This window comes from Diabrotica undecimpunctata, chromosome 6, assembly GCF_040954645.1.
Source record: "Diabrotica undecimpunctata isolate CICGRU chromosome 6, icDiaUnde3, whole genome shotgun sequence".
NCBI classification, from domain to species: domain Eukaryota; kingdom Metazoa; phylum Arthropoda; class Insecta; order Coleoptera; family Chrysomelidae; genus Diabrotica; species Diabrotica undecimpunctata.
In genome coordinates this window covers 82,344,904-82,368,704 of record NC_092808.1, presented here as the reverse complement: position 1 = coordinate 82,368,704, position 23,801 = coordinate 82,344,904, and the positions used below count along the sequence as shown (strand labels likewise).

At 30.2% G+C, this 23,801-nt stretch overlaps 1 protein-coding gene across 1 annotated transcript; it reads left to right on the top strand.

The window, feature by feature from the left end:
• The first annotated feature begins 2,281 nt into the window (after nucleotides 1-2,281).
• Nucleotides 2,282-17,483, top strand: LOC140442701 (uncharacterized). Its single transcript, XM_072533687.1, has 3 exons — nucleotides 2,282-2,426; nucleotides 2,544-2,582; nucleotides 16,886-17,483. Exons 1-3 carry the CDS (start codon nucleotides 2,393-2,395, stop codon nucleotides 17,440-17,442), a joined length of 630 nt encoding a protein of 209 aa, XP_072389788.1. The 5' UTR covers nucleotides 2,282-2,392; the 3' UTR covers nucleotides 17,443-17,483.
• Nucleotides 17,484-23,801: the final 6,318 nt, after the last annotated feature.

Sequence of the window (23,801 nt, the reverse complement as noted above, 5' to 3'; positions counted from 1 at the left end):
ATACTCTTTTGTCTTTTTCTTTCTTTAGATTAAGAATGTCTAAAGTCGTGATCTGGTGTTTTACAGAACATACAAAACCTACTGCATCCTACAAACCAAGGAGAATCATGATTTGCACCACATGTAACACATCTGTTTTTTCCCTTGCATTGAGAAAGAGCATGCCCATATAAAAGACAATTAGGACATTGGAGAACTGGATTAACAAAGGGTATCACCTTCATAGGCAGACCATAAATTTCAATTTCTTTGGGAATATTCCTTTCTGAAAAAGTTAAACAGATAGTACCTGTAGGAATAAAAGTGGTTTCTGAATTATTTTGCATAACCCTTCTATTCATTCTTTTAACAGAGATAACACTACAAAAGGGTAGATTAGTAGAAGTTGACATTTTAATTTCCTTTTCTGACAAAGATTGAAAAACTCCCTGACAATACCTTTACAAGAGATAAGATGAGTGGGAATGAAAACCTCATAACCTAATTCTTCCCAGTCCTTCCTAAGGATAAACGAATTGGCAGATTGTCTGTCCTTGATTACTACCCTCACTATATTTTTTCCCTTTCTATCAAACTTAGCAATCTCTTTCAGTTTTAAATTAAAGATAGTCTTAGCAATACTTAGGATATGATAGTTACCTACATTACTATTTTTACCCTGAACAAAGACCTCAAAGGGCCCTAAATCTGATTCAGAATATAAACTCTTATCTTCAATGTTTACTTTCTCTATTGCATTATTTTGAGACAGATTTTGACTTATATTTGGGTCGGGATCTGGTGGCCGGTAAGGAGGAATTTCTTCCTCCATAATGGCAAACGTTAACAAAGTTTAAATCTACCAAAACGTTTAGATGTGGTTTGACTATATAGAAGATTAGGAAATATGTAAAGGAATAAGATCACAAAGAAAATGTTAGTAAGGCCCTTACTTGTATTTTTCCACCATTCACCATCAAACTTCGAAAAAAACCAACCTGGAATGGCAATTATCCAACCTTTAATTTCTAATCCAAAATAAGCGCAAATTCTTGAAATATACTACTTAAATTACAAAAATTCGCAGAAAACTTTGAAATGCGTATTTAAACTTTGACAGTTCAACTCAACCTAACAACCTTGTCTAACCTAATAATCTGTCGCTGTCACCTCCTGTCATGCCATCTTGTTACCAACATGAATAATATGATTGTCACTTAACTGGGTATCATACAAGTATATCTCATTCTTTCCCTTTTATTTTTGTTTTTTGTTGATTTGTGCCACCTTTCAGTCTTTTTGTTATTACCTATAGCGTCTTTGTGTCATGTATTTGGGCTGCTGTTTTATTATTCTTTTCTCTTCAATTTTTATTTTAGTGTCTTTGGTATCCACGATTTGTTAATGTTTCCTTTCTATCCAAAAGTCTTTATTGCTGTGTTTACTTATGCCTTCTTATATATTTTTTGTATGTCCTCAACGTTTAATTTCTCTATTTATGTTAAATCCCTGGAATATTTTTCTAGCTTAGCTTGGTACTCTCTTATTGTTTATTTGTCCTATATTTTGTTCTTAGGCTAATTCTTATCTTAGCCCTGACAAGTTTATGGTCTGCTCCTCTCATTTTTCTCGTGGCTTGGAAGGAGTTTTTCCATTCTTTTGAAATAGAAAGGTGATGCATTTGGTTTTTAATATCTCCTACTAGTGATATCCATGTTGTTTTGTAGATATACTTATGTGGGAACAGTTTTTTTTTTCTATAATGAAATTGCTTGTCGAACACAACTCTATTAATTTTATATCATTATCGTAATTGTCTCCTATATCATGGATTCCCATTACATTTTCCTTTCCGTCATTGTTTGTTCCTACTTTGGTATTCCAGTCTCCTCTAATGATTTTACTATCTCTTTAATAAGTTTTTTGTAAGTTGGCTAAGAGCATACACATTTATTTATCAAATTCGTCTTTGAGTTCGTCTTCTTGTCGATTTGTTAATGTATAAACAATGATTATGATTAAGTTTCTAAAACATTCTCCTATTTCATCAACGCTTGTGTCGCTGTGTTAGTAAGCATTAGTGCAACTCTACCTTACTTATGTTTACCATAATTGGGTCATAATAAGCAAAATGAACAATATGCAAAAATGTTTGTGATTCTCTTGGACTTTGACTCCTATCATTCGAACAAACTAATTCATTTTTTAAGCGTGAAATACAAAATTCACTATTTCCACATAGATTGTGTTTTAATAAATTTTAAATATTAATATTGTTTTCATTTGAATATATTGTAATGAATACTGTTGTAATGAATAATATAAGAACCATTTTAGCAAACACTCATGTCTACATGTACACGGAGTATATATTTTTAGTTCTTTATAATAAATATTAGTTACTATACTTAAAATGTACTGCAGCTTTTATTTCCTGTTCTTAGTTGGTGAGTATGGATTAAAATTAAGACAAAATTCATAAATTTAAAATGAAAGTTTTATTATTGAAATAGGTATCAAATATAAAGAATTCGCTAATATGTAATATTGTATTTAAATTTTAGGTATTAGCCCATTTGTTCTAAGGAACCCAGTTGTAACAGGTAATGTAATTTACTATAATTATTAGTACATCTGCAAATATTATTTAACCTAAATTATCTAATAAATGACAAGTTATGCCCCCTATATTATAATTAATAATGATACAATATATGGAACGTGTTTGTTAAATATTTTTTAAAATATTGCTTCTATAACCAAAACTTTTTTGTTTCCGACCTGTCTAACCAAGAATTTGATCAAACGCGCTGGTTGTTTTTAGTTTACCAATTTTCTATGGATTAGAAATGAATTTGCAAAGATAAGAAACTTAGCAGGTCATATTTCTAAAAATGTTCTTACTTTGGATTGAATGCAAAACGGTTTCTTATTTTATTTTTATGTTAAATATTTTTCACCTCTTCCCTGTTTTGCAGGCAGACAGTTTTAATTATCCATATATTTTTATTTCTATGAAGCTGAATATAACGTAAACAATAACGTTGTAATCAAGTAGGTATTTACAAAGAACTATTTAAAATAATAATTAAATTTTTGAAAATTTTTTTGAATTTTTTGAAATTTTTGAAAAATAATATTATAAAAAGGTATATAAAAAACCCAGTTGGGCTATGTTGCATTGACAAAACGTTTTCGGAATAAATATTCCATCATCAGTGTTAAGTTAATACATGGATGTAACCACTAAATATGTGGGTAAAAACCCTTTAAAAATTATTAAATAAGATTTGATTTACATTATGTCTAATTTACAGTTAAGATGTTAAAGTTACCGTTGGATTGGTAACATGGCGACATATCTATACCTATACATACTATACCAATCCAACGGTAACTTTAACATCTTAACTGTAAATTAGACATAATGTAAATCAAATCTTATTTAATAATTTTTAAAGGGTTTTTACCCACATATTTAGTGGCTACATCCATGTATTAACTTGACACTGATGACGGAATATTTATTCCGAAAACGTTTTGTCAATGCAACATAGCCCAACTGGGTTTTTTATATACCTTTTTATAAAGGATTTTATTTAAAATTTTTTAATATATGGTATACAGCCAAATACAGGAACTTTGTTTCCTTGTGGATTTTAAATTTTTGATGTTTAGAGGCATTTTGGCCATGAATTATTCTTCTCCACCAACTCATCTAAAAAAGGAGGAAAATCACCATGACAGTTTGCACTTTCGATAAAGCTACTCCAAAGAGATCAGCGGAATCAAAGTTATACCAAGGTTAAAACCTCTTTATCTTTTTCCATTTTTCTCAACACCTTGAGTTTAGTAACTTTATACATCCAACTGATTCGTAATATTCTTCCGTAGGTCTCTAATTCGATGGCTTTAATGTCCAAGCCTCCAGCCCATAAAATAATACAAAAAACACATAACATCTCAGGAGTATTACCTTTAGAGAAATAGTCCCTGCTCCCTATCAGTTCAGGGTGGGATCGTCTCACTTACACCTAATATAAATTCTTATGCAATTTCTTCTGATACCAGTTTTGATAGTGATCGATGTATTAATGCCGAATATTTTCTCAAAAATTTGTTAGATAACGAACTAAAAAGTTCTGTAATATGTGTACCGTATCAGATTTTAATTTCCGATATCCATGATCAGCAACAGTGATCCATGATCAGAACGTTTTCGCCAAAGAGAATTAATTTGGCTTCTTCAGGGCTGAAAGAGAATAAATTATAATTAGCTACCATATATTATCTATTAAAACATTATTGATCTTACCGTAACTTAGAATTGTAGAGTTAGAATATTAAAAAACTTTGCTAGTAACATAGTGGTATTTTTTGTTACTATGTGCAAAAAAAAGTTTTTTTAGGTTTGAAATGTATGCTAGTTTTGAACTTAACACGCAAAGGTATACCCAAGGTTAATCGAAAAACCCAATGTAACTGCATTTAAAAGGAGGTAATTCTTTGAATTGTCGGCAATAACTAAATTTTTGATTTTTAGAAAGTTTAAAAGTGAGGTTCTGTTTTAGCCAGAACGCAAGCGCTGACAAATTCAGTAGTTCTTATGAATATTTATGTCGTTAAGGTTCATTGGTAAAAAAACGAATGAAATTAAATCCCAGTATAAGGAAATATTATTTTTATTTTCTTTATTTAATTATATTCTATTGTTCATGCATTATTATATCTTATTGAGATGTATCTAAGAAAATCAAGGGAAAGTTATCTTTTTTAGTTAATGAAAATTAATTATAAAGGTAGGTTAGTTGTTAATGGATATATCAGTCAAATTAGTTATCTGTGATGTAGTATTGTTCTTGGTATCTGATTTAAGTAAGAAGTGGTATATATCGCTTAGATTCTTAATGTCACTCTTAACATTAATGGAGAAATCGTTAAGGAAAATATAAGACATTTCGTTGAACTGTCTTTTAGATCTATTGTTCTCACGGTGGAGAATTGTAGTGTTCGTATAGTCCATGAGATGATCAGTGGAATGGATATGTTTGGCTAATGCACAACGGTCAGGGTGAAGTCGAGAATCACTTTTGTGTAGTGTAATACGTGATTTCAATAATTGAAATGTTTGGCCGATGTAGGAATTGTTGCAAGAGAGACGTGGAATGTTGTAGACAATGTTACTAAGCCTATCTATGGGAGTCTTATCTTTTATCTTAGAATAAAGATTAATAATTGTTAGGGCTGATCTAACACCACTATGTTACTAGCATAGTTTTTGAATATTCTAACTTCTAACTCTACAAGTTACGGTAAGATCAATAATGTTTTAATAGATAATATATAGTAGCTAATTATAATTTATTCTCTTTCAGCCCTGAAGAAACCAAATTAATTCTCTTTGGCGAAAACGTTCGGCGAAACAATTGATACTCATTAGAGTCTTTCTTGCAGATTTCCCCAATATTTAAGAGTTTACTATTTAACTTATCTGCAAAGATTAAATTTCTTTTCTCCCTCTCTCTCTATATATATATATATATATATATATATATATATATATATATATATATATATATATATATACATGTACATATTTACATTTTTGTTTTTAACAGAATTTAAATCTCCAAACTGCCTACAGTACATAGTTCAAATTGCATATACCCCTCCTTTTTTGTCATATATTAATGTCCTTTTGTAATTACAATACATTTATTTAAAGAATTAATTAAAATTTTACAATATTCATATACCATTTTTTTAACTCTAGAGGTTCTTCATACATACAGTGTGTCCGTAAAATATGGAATAAATTCGATATTTCCTAAATGAAAAATTTTTAGAAAAATCTAAAACACATCGATTTTTAAATTTAATGTTCTACATTTAACAATAAAATTTCATTATATAAGATGATACACGTTACAGTGAATGTGAGACCCTGTATTTTGGGACATTTTTGGGTCGATAAAAATGAGCTGATTTCAAAAAAGTATAATACTGGGGGTCTAACGGATATAATTTGAAAGATATACACTTAGAAAATTAATTTTTATTTATTTATAACATTAATAAATTATAATAAATAACTTAAAAGTAATCCAGTAATTAATACATTACTTATTCTTAAACGTTTGAATTGTAGCCCTTGTTGTATTTGACAATAACCCAAACGTTTTTTCTCTCTCCAGTTTCAAATTATTTGTATAATTGGATCTCTCACTTGTTCTTCCCTTATCTTAGTAGAAGTCCAGTCGTCGTTGACCATCGATGTTCTTAGCACTGCTGCTTCCTTGGATTCCGTTTTGTTGCAGCATGAACACTCTGCTGGGCATGGCCTTCTGGAAAGAGAATCAGCGTTTCTGTGGCTAACTCCAGCCCGGTGCTCAATCTTGAAATCGTATTCTTGGAGTCATTCGATCCATCTGGCTATCTGACCCTCTGGATTCCTAAACTGCATCAATCACTTAAGGGCGGCCGCATCGGTTCGGATTAAAAACTTCCTTCCATAGAGTTATTGATAAAAGTGCTCTACTGATTTCACTACTGCTAGAAGTTCTCTTCTCGTGACGCAATTATTCCGCTCAGGTTTTGAAAGAACTTTACTAAAATATCCAAGGACTCGTTCCTGTCCTCCTTGAATCTGAGACAGCACTCCTTCAATTCCCACATTACTTGCATCTGTATTAAAGATGAACTCTTCTTCTGGCAGTAGATATCCTGAAATTGGTGCCGTGATTAAATGCTTTTTTAAGGTCTCAAGGCATTATGGCAGTCTGTATCCTAGCGGTAATCTCTTGCTTCCTCTGTAAGTCGCATTAATGGCTTAGCGATATCTGCAAAGTTCTTAATAAACCTCCTGTAGTAAGTACATAGTCCAAGAAAACTTCTCACTTGATGTTTGTCCGTTGGTACTGGCCATTCTTTAATGGAATCGATTTTTCCCTTATCTATGGCCACTCCTTCTTTACTGACTATATGACTCAGATAATTGACTTTACCTTGAAATAGCTGGTACTTCTTGGGGTTTAACATCAATTGGGCAGCTTTAAGTCGATTAAACACGTTTTCTAAATTCTTCAGATGATCTTCAAATGTCTCCCCCAAGACGATTATATCATCTAGATAAACCAGGCATGTTTTCCAAGATAACCCTCTCAACACATCTGCCATAAGCCTCTTAAATGTCGCAGGAGCATTACAGAGTCCAAACGGCGTAACGTTGAATTACCACAATCCAGATCCTGTGGTAAAGCCTGTCTTCTCTTTATCTACTGGATCCATTTCTACCTGCCAGTATCCAGATTTCAAATACAAAGTAGAAAACAATTTACTTCCAGCCAATATGTCCAATGTATCGTCGATCCGAGGCAGAGGATAACTATCTTTCTTGGTAACGTTGTTTAGTAAACGATAATCCATACAGAATCTCATCGTTTCGTCTTTCTTCTTAACCAGGACCACCGGAGAGACCCATGGACTCGTAGAAGGTTCTATCACCCCGTCTTTCTTCATTACGTGAACAATTGTTTCAGCTTTCTCTCTTTTCGCCTGTGGTAATCGTCGAGCTGTTTGGCGAATTGGCTTAGCATCACCAGTATCAATTTTATGCTTAATAACGGTTGTTCTTGCGATCTTTCCTCCTTTCGGTACGAAAATATTACGATACTGCCGAAGAAATTCCCCGTATTTCCTTTTCTCCATCTGATTTAGAGACTATCCCGCAAATGCAACCATTTGGTCGAATTTGTCGTTGGAATTATCAGATATTGTCGCCTGGCGGATTATGGATGTCACAGGTACACAAGTTCCTACTTTTGTCTCTTTCTTGATGGTTACACTGGGTAGTCATTGACATTGATAAGTCTCATAGGAATTTCTTTAGCCGAAGTCACCAATTCCTTTCCAATTATGGTTCCACGGCCAACCTCATCGTCATGGTTCCATGGCTCCATCATAACAGGTGTACCCTCGTCCACAATTCTCTGTAGCCCCGCTACTATGATCGTTTCGCTTTTCGCAGGCACCACTGTATCTTCTTTAATGGCTGCTTGCACAGTGTTGTCATCATGTGGATGAAGAAAAACCTCCTCGTTGCCAACTTTGATTAACTTATTCTTAAAATCCAATTGGAATCCATGCATATTCATTACGTCCATTCCTAATATAACATCCTCTTCGATGTCAGCAACTATAACAGTATGGACGAACTTTTCTGCTTCAATTCCCAATTGTACCTGGATTTCTCCATAAATGCTGACATTTTCACCTGTAGCGGTCCGAAGTTGCAATCTCGTTGGTAACAGTTTCTTAAGGCTGTTTTTAACTGTCGGGCGTATAATGGTTCTGGTCGCTCCAGTATCCACCAACAACGTATGCCTTCTACTATTTATTTCTTCATCTACATATACACTATCTTCACGACATTTTAAAGAAGCTGTTAGTATGAGATGGTCTTTGGAAAAGTTCCTGCTCGAAGCTTCCCCCCTAAGGCCGACCCGTTTTTGGTTTTTTTTTGCAAATTTAATATCGTTGACTGCTACATGTCTTTTTGAGGTAACACACATGTTTTAACTTCTCTTTGGATGTCTGGTTTTTTCACATTGTTCTTTAACTGATGATGCTTTCTAAACAGAAAGCGAAACGTCTTCAATAAATAGATGAAGTAGCCACCTTCTTTGTCTTTTATTTCTCCACTTTGACCGAAAAACCAATAACTTAATTGCAATAAATTAGTGCTTTGGTTGTCTTCAGCCATCTCTAAATGAAGATGTCCGTTTGAAACATTTTTAATCTTCGTATTTTCGAATATGAACATTATTATCTGCACAGTTTGTGTGTTTTTTGTTTTTTTTTGTTCAGTTAGTTTTTCAATGTTGAGTAAAGTTAACAGTACATATTATAACAACATCGATAATATACTAGATATTGAGTTGTAAGTTATGAACTATTAACACCTGTATTTCTGATAAACTCTATGGCATCTGTTGTATTTTAGAGAACTGATGAAGCTTTAGAAATATAAAGCGAAACGTCTTCGATAAACTAATAAATAGTCGACTTCTTTTTTATTTGCCAACCTGAATGACCAAGCAAACCTCGAATACTTTTAAAATATAAATTGACGGTTGTAGTCTTTTATATATATATATTGAAATGATATTGTTTAAAAAATTAATTTATAAGTTATATACTACATAATATTAGATATAAAAAAGTATTTGATTATTTTAAATAAGTTATATACTAGAGAATTTTATAAAAATATATTTATGTGGGGGCATTTTAAGAAATTAGCATATAATAATTGTAAAAAGTTGTATTTTTGTAGTTATGATTTTGTAGATATATTTAAGTGAGCCATGTGACTAGGCAACACACTATACATACTCTCCAAGTGTCATTTTAAGAATTCTTACGAATATAAGTGGGGTTATAGTTGTTTAAAATGTGTAGTTTATTAAATTAGAATGTTAAGTTACTAATTTAATTATATATTCTGATCTGAAAAGCCTAAATGTAAACAAAATTATCAATAGAACATTAACGAATTCTCCAGAATGCAGAATTTGACCTTTGTTGACGGTCGAACATTCTGGAAATAATGGTGATGTCTGTGGATCCAACATATATTTTTTTCGAGAACATCCATATAGAAGTAATAGAATTAAATAGAACATGATTTCTTACCAGATGGTTCTGGAACATCCGAAAAGATATAAATACCGTGATTTGGATTCAAGATGGCCAGTTTATTATGAAAGTTAGTAGACACATTTAGTTAGTGAAGTAAATTGTTCATAATTTTCAAGAAGTCAGTCAGAAAAATTTAGTAAGAAATATGAAAGTTAGTTGGAGTCAGTGAATCAGTTACAAATAGTCCAATTGTTTAATATAGTGAGTTAAATGAAGATTAAAAATTATGCATATATTTAATGCACATTTATAATTATACACAAATAATTATTGAAGATTATAAAAGTATATTAGAAGAATATTGGATGGACATTGGAAGGAATTAAAATTATATTATGATTGGAGATTAGTATAAATCAACTTATAATAATTGGATATTGGTATATTGAAAAGAAGAATAAATATAAATGGTGTTTGCTGGTTTGCTTGGTGGTGTATAAATGCTGGTGAAGAAAACTATATCTTAAATTGGTAGAAGCTGATAATTGGAAAAAGTAATTTCACAAAAACAAGGATAACCGAAGTACGAAGACATTCAGTGGTGATTAGAATCTATATAGTGGAAAACAGTTCATTTAGGCATTCAGTGAAAGAAAGGTACAAAATTTTGTTAATATAATTTAGTTAGTGTCATAACAGTTTCAATTTTGAAGATAGTTTGTTTAAATTTTACATTGTCTATAGAATTTAATTAGTTTTATAAGAATATCAATTTAAAGATAGTTTATTTTAAATTTACATTGGCTAGGTTAGATATATATGTGTGTTTCATAATAGTTATAATAAAGATAATTTAAAAAAGTACTTACAAACTAATTCTTTGAGAACCGCGATAAAAACCCTATATATTATATTATTAAAAATACTCATTGCTCATCATTCAAACAAACAACACATCATAACAATATATATATATATATATATATATATATATATATATATATATATATATATATATATATATATATATATATATATATATATATATATATATATATATATATATATATATATATTGAAATGATATTGGACGTAGGAGGAGGAAAAATAGTGTTTAAAAAATTAATTTATAAGTTACCTATATATTAGATAATATTAGATATAAAAAGTATTTGGTTATTTTAATAAGTTATATACTAGGGAATATTATAAAAATTATTTATGTGAGGGCATTTTTAAGAAATTAGCATATAATAAGTGTAAAAAGTTTTTTTTTAATAATTATAATATTGTAAATATATTTAAATGAGCCATGTGCATAGGCAACCAGATATACATACTCTGAAAGTGATATTTTAAGTGATGGTTGCGAATCTAGAAGTGGGGTTATATATTGGTTTGAAATGTTTAGTTTACATATAGTTATGGATTTGAAGTAGTGTAGTTTATTAATTTCGGTTGTTTAAATTATATATAAGTTTATATTCTGATCTGAAAAGCCTAAATGTCAATAAAATTCTCGATAGAATAGTAAAGAATTCTCTAGAATACATAATTTAACCTTTGTTTACGGTAGAACTTTCTCGAATATGGTTATGTCTGTGGATCGAAGATATACTTTTTCGAGAACATTCATATATAGAACAATTCGAATATGATTTCTTGCCAGATGGTTCTGGAACATTGAAAAGGTATAAATACTCGGTGATTTGGATTCAAAATGGTCAGTCGAGTCAGCCAGTCAGTAAGCAGTCAGACAATTAGTTATTAAGAAGACAGACACAGTTAGTTACAGTTAGTGAAGTCAATTGTTCAGTAAGTTCAAGATTAGTCAGTCAGAATTAGGAAGAAAGTATAAAGTATGCAATAATCAGTGATTTAGTCTTAAAATTTGATAGTATTCGAAAGTATATTAAAAGATATTATGATTGAAGATTGAAAATTATGTTATGTATAAATGGTGATTGGATAATGAAAGAAGGTATTAATTGAAAATTAAAATTATATAATATATTTGGTGATTGGATATTGATGTATTAAAAAGAAGAATAAATATAAATGCTATTAAGAAGAAAAATAATTTAAATTAGTGGAAGCTGATAATTGGAAAAAGTAATTTCACAAAAACAAGGATAACCGAAGCTGAGAACGAAGACATTGAGTGGTGATTAAAATCTTTATTTTGGAGAACAGTTTCATTTAGGCATTCAGTGACAGAAAGGTACAAAATTTTGTTAATATAATTTAATTAGTTTCATAAGAATTTCAATTTAAAGATAGTTTATTTGAAATTTACATTGGCTATGTTAAATATATATGTGTGTTTCATAATAGATATAATAAAGATAATTTAAAAAAGTGCTTACAAACTAATTCTTTGAGAACCGCGATAAAAACCCTATATATATATATATATATATATATATATATATATATATATATATATATATATATATATATATATATATATATGTATATATATATATATTATTAAAAACACTCATTGCTCATTAAAACATCATTCACAAATAATACATCATAACAATATATATATATATATATATATATATATATATATATATATATATATATATATATATATATATATATATATAATTATATATAGAAAAAAATACGACCTCTGATTAAATTTGGAATATATTTAATGGTTGAATAGCAGAGGTTTTATCGGTCAATAATTGGCAAATAAAATTATTTTGGCAAATATTTTTTTTTTTTTTTTGTTTCGCCTCTCGTTTAGTTTGTAATCTTTAATGTTAAGTTATCGTCGAGTTTTTATAACATCTATAAAAAAACCCTACAAATTGTTTTTGTAAGTATGAACCCTGTTGGTTTGTTTACTTATATTCTAAAATCTTTTTTATTTGTAGTGAACTGATGATGCTTTTAAAAATAAAAGCGAAACGTATTCAAATAAATCAATAAAGTAGTTGACGAGTTTTATTTGCCAATTATTGACCGATAAAACCTCTGCTATTCAACCATTGAATATATTCCAAATATAATTATATATATATATATATATATATATATATATATATATATATATGTATATATATAATTATATATATAAATACATATATAACTACATATACATATATATATATATATATATATATATATATATATATATATATATATATGTATATATATATATATATATATATATATATATATATATATATGTATATATATATATATATATATATATATATATATATATATATATATATAGTAAACTCTTAAATATTGGGGAAATCTGCAAGAAATACTCTAATGTGTATCAATTGTTTCGCCGAACGTTTTCGCCAAAGAGAATTAATTTGGCTTCTTCAGGGCTGAAAGAGAATAAATTATAATTAGCTACCATATATTATCTATTAAAACATTATTGATCTTACCGTAACTTAGAATTGTAGAGTTAGTATATTAAAAAACTTTGCTAGTAACATAGTGGTGTTTTTTGTTACTATGTGCAAAAAAAGTTTTTTATAAGAATTGAAATGTATGGTAGCTTCGAACTTGACACGTAAAGGCTTACCCAAGGTTAATCGAAAAACCCAATGCAACTACATTTAAAAGGAGGTAATTCTTTGAAATGTCGGCAATAACTAAATTTTTGATTTTAAATAGTTAAAAGTGAGGTTCTGTTTAAGCCAGAACGCAAGCGCTGACAACTTCATTATAATTGGTATGAATCTTTATGTCGTTAAGGTTCATTGGTAAAAAACGAATGAATTTAAATCCCAGTAAAGGGAAATATTATTTTGATTTTCTTAATTTAATTATATTATATTGTTCATGTATTATTGAATCTTATTGAGACGTATCTAAGAAAAGCAAGGGAATGTTATATATTTTTTGTTAATGAAAATTAATTATAAAGGTATGTTAGTTGTTAATGGATATATCAGTCAAGTTAGTAATCTGTGATATAGTATTGTTCTTGGTATCTGATTTAAGTAACAGGTGGTATATATCGCTTAGATTCTTGATGTCACTCTTAACATTAATGGAGAAATCGTTAAGAAAAATATAAGACATTTCAATGAACTCTCTTTTAGATTTATTGTTCTCACGGTGGAGAATTGTGGTGTTGGTATAGTCCATGAGATGACCAGTGGAATGGACATGTTTGGCTAATGCACAACGGTCAGGGTGAAGTGGAGAATCACTTTTGTGTAGTGTAATACGTGATTTTAATAATTGAGATGTTTGACCGATGTAAGAATTGTTGCAAGAGAGACATGGAATGTTGTAGACAATATTACTAAGCCTATCTATGGGAGTCTTATCTTTTATCTTAGAATAAAGATTATTAATTGTTAGGGCTGATCTACAAGCTACATTAAGTTTAATGTTGTTATTATTATTGCCAAAGCTATTTTCAACACTTTTCAGAATCCTTGTTAACCCCGGAGTGATATCTCTGAAATATGGTAATGAAAAAAATTTGTTTATAGGAGTATCAGAGACTGGGTTCCCACTTAAGACATCAGGATCAGCATTGTTAGTCGCGAAGGAAGGTGAAATATCTTCGTCATGGATAGTATTAAACAAAATCTTATTAACTAATGGTGTTGGATAAGCGTTTGAAATAAAAAGTTTTTGTAGGATTTGTAGGTTTTTTGTATGAAATGAAGGATCTGACAGTTTTGTAACTCTATTTTTCATCTGTTTGATTAAGTTGACTTTGGTAGAATTATTATGGTATGAGTTGTAGTTAAGGTATCTACCAGAATGGGTCGGTTTTTGATACCAATCTATTTTGATGTTGTTGGTTTCCCTGATCATCCTTATGTCGAGAAAGGGGACGGACCAATTACCATCTTCCCTCTCTATAGTGAACTGGATGTAGGGGTCATAACCATTAAAAGTGTCTAATAGTTCATCTACCTTGTCATTGGGTATAGCCAAAATGATATCATCAACATATTTTTTAATAAATGGAATATTAAAGGATAGTAAAGGAATGACTGAGTCTAATACATAATCCATAACGTAAGTTGCAATGATAGGAGAAATCTTAGCTCCCATAGGGGTACCGAAAGTTTGTTGATAGAATTTATCATTAAATGAGAAGTAAGTGTTGTTAAAGAGAAATTCGACAATGCTGATGAATCTGTCGTAAGACATGGAACAACAACCTCTAATACGGTCCCAGTTGATCTCTATTGATGTCAAACATATTCCTAGATGAACATTGCTGAATAAGGATACAACGTCAAGGCTAACGAGGACATAATTCGATGGAAGTATGTAGCCATTATATTTATTTACCATCTCAAAAGAATCTTTAATGTAATATTGACTTTCATAATTATATGCATTAGTAAGTATGTCTGTAACAAAAGCTGAGATATTTTCAGTGGGTGTTCCAATGGAAGCTACTATGGGACGAACCGATAGTGTTGGTTTGTGGATTTTTGGCAAAGCATAAAACTTTGCAATGTTCCCATTATATGTTGTTAGTTTTTTCTTTCTCGACATAAGGATGATCAGGGAAACCAACAACATCAAAATAGATTGGTATCAAAAACCGACCCATTCTGGTAGATACCTTAACTACAACTCATACCATAATAATTCTACCAAAGTCAACTTAATCAAACAGATGAAAAATAGAGTTACAAAACTGTCAGATCCTTCATTTCATACAAAAAACCTACAAATCCTACAAAAACTTTTTATTTCAAACGCTTATCCAACACCATTAGTTAATAAGATTTTGTTTAATACTATCCATGACGAAGATATTTCACCTTCCTTCGCGACTAACAATGCTGATCCTGATGTCTTAAGTGGGAACCCAGTCTCTGATACTCCTATAAACAAATTTTTTTCATTACCATATTTCAGAGATATCACTCCGGGGTTAACAAGGATTCTGAAAAGTGTTGAAAATAGCTTTGGCAATAATAATAACAACATTAAACTTAATGTAGCTTGTAGATCAGCCCTAACAATTAATAATCTTTATTCTAAGATAAAAGATAAGACTCCCATAGATAGGCTTAGTAATATTGTCTACAACATTCCATGTCTCTCTTGCAACAATTCTTACATCGGTCAAACATCTCAATTATTAAAATCACGTATTACACTACACAAAAGTGATTCTCGACTTCACCCTGACCGTTGTGCATTAGCCAAACATGTCCATTCCACTGGTCATCTCATGGACTATACCAACACCACAATTCTCCACCGTGAGAACAATAAATCTAAAAGAGAGTTCATTGAAATGTCTTATATTTTTCTTAACGATTTCTCCATTAATGTTAAGAGTGACATCAAGAATCTAAGCGATATATACCACCTGTTACTTAAATCAGATACCAAGAACAATACTATATCACAGATTACTAACTTGACTGATATATCCATTAACAACTAACATACCTTTATAATTAATTTTCATTAACAAAAAATATATAACATTCCCTTGCTTTTCTTAGATACGTCTCAATAAGATTCAATAATACATGAACAATATAATATAATTAAATTAAGAAAATCAAAATAATATTTCCCTTTACTGGGATTTAAATTCATTCGTTTTTTACCAATGAACCTTAACGACATAAAGATTCATACCAATTATAATGAAGTTGTCAGCGCTTGCGTTCTGGCTTAAACAGAACCTCACTTTTAACTATTTAAAATCAAAAATTTAGTTATTGCCGACATTTCAAAGAATTACCTCCTTTTAAATGTAGTTGCATTGGGTTTTTCGATTAACCTTGGGTAAGCCTTTACGTGTCAAGTTCGAAGCTACCATACATTTCAATTCTTATAAAAAACTTTTTTTGCACATAGTAACAAAAAACACCACTATGTTACTAGCAAAGTTTTTTAATATACTAACTCTACAATTCTAAGTTACGGTAAGATCAATAATGTTTTAATAGATAATATATGGTAGCTAATTATAATTTATTCTCTTTCAGCCCTGAAGAAGCCAAATTAATTCTCTTTGGCGAAAACGTTCGGCGAAACAATTGATACACATTAGAGTATTTCTTGCAGATTTCCCCAATATTTAAGAGTTTACTATTTAACTAATCTGCAAAGATTAAATTTCTTTTCTATATATATATATATATATATATATATATATATATATATGTATATATATATATATATATATATATATATATATGTATATATATATATATATATATATATATATATATATTACATTTCCTTCGATTGAACTAAAACTAAATTACAATTATATTTTCAGGAGCACCTACAATTGCTGAACCATTGTCATCCAAACCAGATATTTCAATAGATGCTCTAACGTTCCTCTCAGGCGCTTTACAAAGCTTATCGTCCATTGAAGGCGCGCCTGAATTTTTGAACAACATAGGATTCGTGACAGCTGTAAATAAATGTGTAGACACAAAAGTTTTAGCTAGTATAGTTGCTTCTATGACGGATGCATTCCAAAACGAAGAACGTGTTAATCAACAGCACGTTGTTCTTTTAACATCAAAATCAATTATAAAACTCCATAAGATGTTAATGTGCGTGCTTATTAAAATGTATAAAGATGGATCATTGGATAATTTCGTATCTCCTTTAAAATCAGGACTAGGTGTTTTGAGTCAAAGTTTTAACTTGGCCTCATTTGTAAATAGTTTCGATGTCAATGGTTTCAAAAACAATGTGGACGTTAAAGCACTTACTAACGGGAACGTGATAGATGCATTAAATAATGGTGCAGTGGATCTTAATGGTCTTACTAAGGACATTAATTTAGAGACTGTCGCAAAAGGCCTACAAGTATTTTTTTGAAAGTAATGTGTAAATGCTATATTAAATAATTTTATAATATATATATTTATATATATATATATATATATATATATATATATATACATATATATATATATATATATATATATATATATATATATATACATTTATATATATATATACATTTATATATATATATATATATATATATATATATATATATATATATATATATATATATATTTGTACATTAAATAACCTAAACTATATCGTTGGAGGATTTGTTTTAATTGTTTTTTTTTTTTATTATTTAAAATCCGTAAAACAAATTCTGACGGGAATATAATATTGGTGATATCGCGGTTTTTACTTAACATAGATAGTATTAAAAATAATTCTGAATTATGAACTGCAATATAAAACCAGACAAGGATTAAAAACCTTAAGTAGAATCTAATTCAACAAATTGAACGAGTTGAACAAGAACATGAAATAGTCGATTTAAAGAATCTTACCATGATCTACTCTTACTTTTTATGTCCTGGTTGTATTTTTCTAGGTTATTTCGTTATGGTAAAGCTTATTACTTGTTTCTTCTTTAAGGAAATTACCATCAGAAAGAAATTAACGAAGCAAATGGAACAAATCAAATATTCAAATATGGGAATCTAACTCACTTACATAGGGCAGCTGACAAACCATTAAACGAATTACTATAGTAATAGGGAAAAAGTCTATATTTAGAATGGGAATATAAATATATCTTTAAAAGACAGAGATATAATAACAACAGGAGTTAAACTCAGGCCTCTCCTATACAGATGTCGTCTTCCTCCTCAGACAAGTAACTGAAAAATCAATTGAGTACAATGTCATACATATTTACAATATAAAAATTTTGAATACACCAAGTCAAGTGGATATAGATGAGGCACTTAGTAAATCAATATTGACTGAGAATGGAATCCGCCAGGGGCACAATTTGAGACCCCATCTTGAATATTTGACTTGTTATAATAAAATAAAATAAATAAGAGTTGCATTTAATAAATTACGTATTATATCCTTATTAAAAATATAAATCAGCTACAGTCTTCAATTAGACTGACAATATTTCGAGCATCATCTTGAGAGTATAGATGATGAACTGCAAAGAATGTTACAATAACCACCACCAAATTTTGGTTTTGAACAATCATTTTTTGTAATATTGTATAGTAATATAGTAGTATTATTTTAGTTTAACTTTTTAGAGACTATATTTATTTTCGGCTTATTTAGATATCTTTAAAAGTGAGCATTAGCATATATTTTGAAAAATTAAAATAAATATTTATTTTTGTTAAATATTAATATTCTGGTGAATAAATTATAATAAATAGAATAATAATTTTCTGGAAACTATTTTTTATAAATAAATATTGGGTATAAATTTTTATTTTTGATAAAATGCTCATATATTAATAATTTATTTACCTAATAAAATATACAACTAGGTTAACGTAGTGACTAACTAATTTTAGGAAACTGTAAGGAGAAGTAAATAAAAGTAAGCAAAAACCACTAAAACTTAATAAATATAAAATCAATTGGAGATAAAATAATGAAATAAAACAAGTAGATGTCCTAAACAGTCGCTGTTTTACAATTCCAGCAATAATATTGTGCTGCTTACCTACATATCAAGAACTTCCGCATAGCTTGGAGCAGGATACCCTTTTTTGAGTTTTCTTAAAAGATGGTAAACCACTATCGACCACAGTAGATGTGAAACTCCTTCTTGATGTTAATCTTGTACTGCTCTTATAGTCAACGACTGATCTCCTAGGTAGGTATACATTTTTCTGTTACGTTTCTGTTACGGGTTAACATAGTGGCTAACTTATTTTAGAAATGTCCAAAAATCCTGGAATCACAACAAGCATGCCGCATTGGCTACTGATATACAAGGTTATTTACAATACATACATATATACAAACAACAAGAACGCAACTATGTCGGTGAAACTACATAAAAACACGGATCATATCCCAATCAGCAGAGGAGTCCAACAGGGTGATACCTTATCGCCTAAACTGTTTACTGCAGTACTAGAATATGCTTGTAAAAAACTTTACTGGGAAGAGAAAAGCCTAAACATTGATGGTAGAAGATTAACAAATTTGAAATTCGCAAACGACATAGTTTTGTTCCCGTACAAACTCAAGGAAATATGTACAATGTTGCATGAACTTCAGTTAGTGTGTGCCAGTGTGGGTCTTAAAATAAACATCCCCAAAACAAAATTCATAACAAACCTAGTACCTAGCGGAAATATCAATATTGGGGACAATGTTGGAGACAGTAGAGCTGGTGAAAAAAATAATATACTTTGGACACAAAATAAAGATTATAAGAGACAACCAAACATGTGAACTACGAAGAAGAATAAACCTAGCATGGGCAGCTTATGGAAAACTCAAAGACATCTTTAAAAGCGATATACCAATTTCTTTAAAACGTAAAACATTTTTTGACCAATGTCTCTTGCCTGTGATGACCTATGGCTCCGAAACTTTGACATTAACAGCTACAACTTCTAAAACGCTACAAATAGCTCAGAGGAAAATGGAAAGGTCAATGCTTTCCAATGAGTATATCTTTTCGTGACCGATTTAGAAATGAAGAGTTAAGAAAAGGAGTTACCGATTTAGTTTCCCGAATTACTACACTGAAATAGAACTGGGCCGGATTCAGTCTCCCAGGTCGCCCCAATCAGTGATGAAAGGTGGACGAAGAGATTGCTTGAGTGGAGGCGGAGGTTAGACAAAATAAGTAGAAAAATACCCTCTACTCGTTGGACTGACGATCTCAAAAAATGTCAAGAAATTGGATGAAAAGTGCTCAAGATAAAGCACAATGGACAAAAATGAGGGAGGCCTATATCCAGCAGTAAACGCAAAGGGCTGGGCGATGATTATGATGATGATGATGATACAATGCATATAGATCTTCGAGGCTTTTTTCGTAGTTCATTGCCTTACTTCCACCTAATACGTTCAGTTGGATGCTACAAAAAATGTAAGTCAGTGATTAATTCTCCGAGAAAATTATTAAAATGCATCGTACACATATATTTATATATTCAGAATGCATATTTATCTACAATAGAGTAGATTAATATAGGTAAGCATTTAGTATGCTCTTCCTCTCTAACCAAACCAAATCGTGTGAATTAAGAAAAGTCTGTCAATACGAACGATCTCTTTATGACTTTTAGCCAAATAATATCATGTCGTACAAGGCTGTATTTAACTTAACATATTATGACTTCTTCTTCTTTGAGTGCCTCTCCTATCGGAGATTGGATATCATTAGGGCGATTCTAATTTTATTTACTGCTGTTTTGAATAATTCGTTAGTAGTACAGCCAAACCACTCTCTTAAATTTCTTATCCATTACATTCTTCTACGGCCTGGATTTCTGCGTCCTTGGATTTTTCCTTGCATTATATTTTGTAGGAATGTGTACTTTTGTCCTCTCATCAGGTGGCCCCATTTTTTTTGTTTATTATGATATAAAACATTATTTTGAATATTTCTTTCTTTAAAAACTCTACTTCAAATTCACCAAACTTTACCTTTAAGTTTTTTTCTCTTTTTTGTGTACATAATCGTTTTGATTATTTGTAACGTTACAGTTTGCTTTATTTTTGTATCTTAAGTATCATCATGGAGTCTTAAGACTGCCTTCATATCATCGCCAGTTTAACCAAACACAGAATTTTTCTTTAAAAATTCCTCTATAAAAGATATAGTAATAAAAAATATCCTATTGGTCTAAAGTTCATTCGTTTAGCAAATTCCCATCTGTCAACAAACGCACGTGTTAATATTCGCCATCTCATTCGTCAAGAGGCTATTAAATATAATGTACCTATTGCAGATCCAAACTTGCCAGCATGTTTAAATTCAAATTGTATCGTGTTGATTTTTAAGTTAATATATTGTGTTATATTTATGTTATAGTTATTGTTAAGTTATTTACTGGTCGTGTTATTTTTTAGAGTTTAGTTTAATTGTGATTTAATAATTAAATTTCAAGAAATTAAAAATCATATGATACATATCAGTACGACCCTGTTTGGCTTTCACGTGCTTCTGGTGACAATTGAAAATATGTAAAATAAATGTAGTTTACATCACAGAACGTTTTCGGAATAATTATTCCATCATCAGTGCTATCCTAAAGTTTAACCAGCTAGTATAACCTCTTTAATTAGTTAAGTCGAGTTTCTCACTTCTATTCGTTAGCGTGCTACGTGTCGCTATTGTGATGGTTTTCTATAATTTTGTCAGTATTATTCATGTTTTTCGTTAGTAAGCATTGTTAGAAACATTGTTCGTGCCACGTATCGCTGTTGTAATAGTTTTTTTCAGTTTTGTCGGTATTATTCAAGTTGTTCGTTATTAAGCATTGTTGGAAACATTGTTCTAGCATGAAAAGTGACTTAGGTGATTGCGAGGATACGCCGATGGTGTTTTCTACAAAAAGAGGCCCAAACATGGAAGATTAACAGATATGAATAAAAAAATTAGGCTACAAAGTCATGAAATTGGCAGGGAATGTAACTGAAAACGTTTACAGTGCTCTAAAAAGATTCTAGCAGAGGGTTAGCAAAACATTATAAGAAGTTTTAAATCTGTTGGAGTCTACCGATAAACCAAACTCCTATTTATGTAGACTCATTAGTATTGTTCCAGTTAAGAATAGACGTCGTCGGCTGGACGAAGAAAATGCTCGTTTAAGAGATGTTGTAGCTCTTTATAAGATTAGATATTTACATAAAAACAAACTTAATTAAGTAGCAGTTTATCGAAATGAGTTTGTAGCTTTACACGGCATCACAAAATGTAGAATTGAGTATTTACTCACATCTTTAAAAAATACCGGCATGCCTCCAATCGACACAAGAGGAAAACACTTAAACAGACCCTTAAAACTGTGTGATGATACTCGTTATAAAATTAAAGAGCATATATCATCATCTAAAAACAGGAAGTCATTGCAGTACCAACGACTCTCAGAAGAAATATTTACCCGAAGAACTCAATGTTAAGAAAATGTGGAAAATGTTTAAAAAAATGCATTCCGACAGCGAAGTATCATACGAAATTTACAGATTTTAACAAAGCTTTTGGTTACCCACGCACAGACACGTGCAGCATATGTGATGAATACCTAGCTAAAATGAAATGTCTCAAGCAAGAAAAACAACCAGGTAATGAAAAACCTGTACACGTGTTTCTAAATGAAAACCAAAAAATTGATCAAACTAAGGAAGACATAACAACTAAAATTAAACAACTGAACACATTACATGATCTTCATTTAAGTAAATCAAAATCATTTTATTCAATGAAAAAGCAATAAAAGCTTTTAAGTCGTAAATCCAACGTAAAATAGTCAATCTGCATAGACTTTGGTAAAAATTTTCCAATTCCCAAAATTCCTACTAATGATGTATACTACAAGAGGCAGCTGTCCATTTATATGTTCAACGTACATGTTCTCTGACTCAAGAAGTATCTTTTATGTGTACCCAGAAACCATTGCTAAAAAAGGTAGTGATGATGTTGCTTTTCTACTGAATCATTTCGTATATACCTATTGTGATTCAAACATAAGGGAACTGGAATTGTTTTGTGACTCCTGCGGTGGGCAAAACAAGAATTACACCATTTTCCGCTATTTGCATAATCTTGTTCACCATCAAAAAAGGTTTGATTCTATAAGAGTAACTTTTCCTATTAGAGGTCATTCTTATATGAAAAATGATAAGAATATGGGAATCATTAATCAAAAAGCCAGAATTAAAACAGTGAAGGAATTATGCGATCTCGTTCAATCTTCCGGGAACAAACCTTCACCCTTTGTAGTGGAACATATTTCAGAAGACAATCAACATATTTTTCGAAAGTGGACCGAACATGTAAATAAACTTTACAAGAAAAAAGCTAACTTTCTAATTCAATCAATAAGCCAATTAAAAGTTTCAAAAAAACATCCTAGGTTAATCGAGTATAAAGACACATATAGTGGGGCATGGAACTGTGCAGTTGTAATCGATAGAAAACCTACCTTTATCAAAAATTTGGAGAGTAACAATCAATTTCTTCTTCATGAAATATCTTACTCAGGTAAAGTTGTATTCATAGACTGTTATTTAGTTTCACTATTATTTTTTTTGCTTCAGGTCAAATACCAATTTCGGCGCAAAAATTTGCTAACTTGCAAAGTTTAAAAAAGTTCTGTGGAAAAGAAGCTCAGGATTATTTTAACTCACTGGTGCACAATTAATTAAGAATATGGGGGACATTTTTTATTTTGTTCGGTGAAAAAACCTTTTAAAATAAT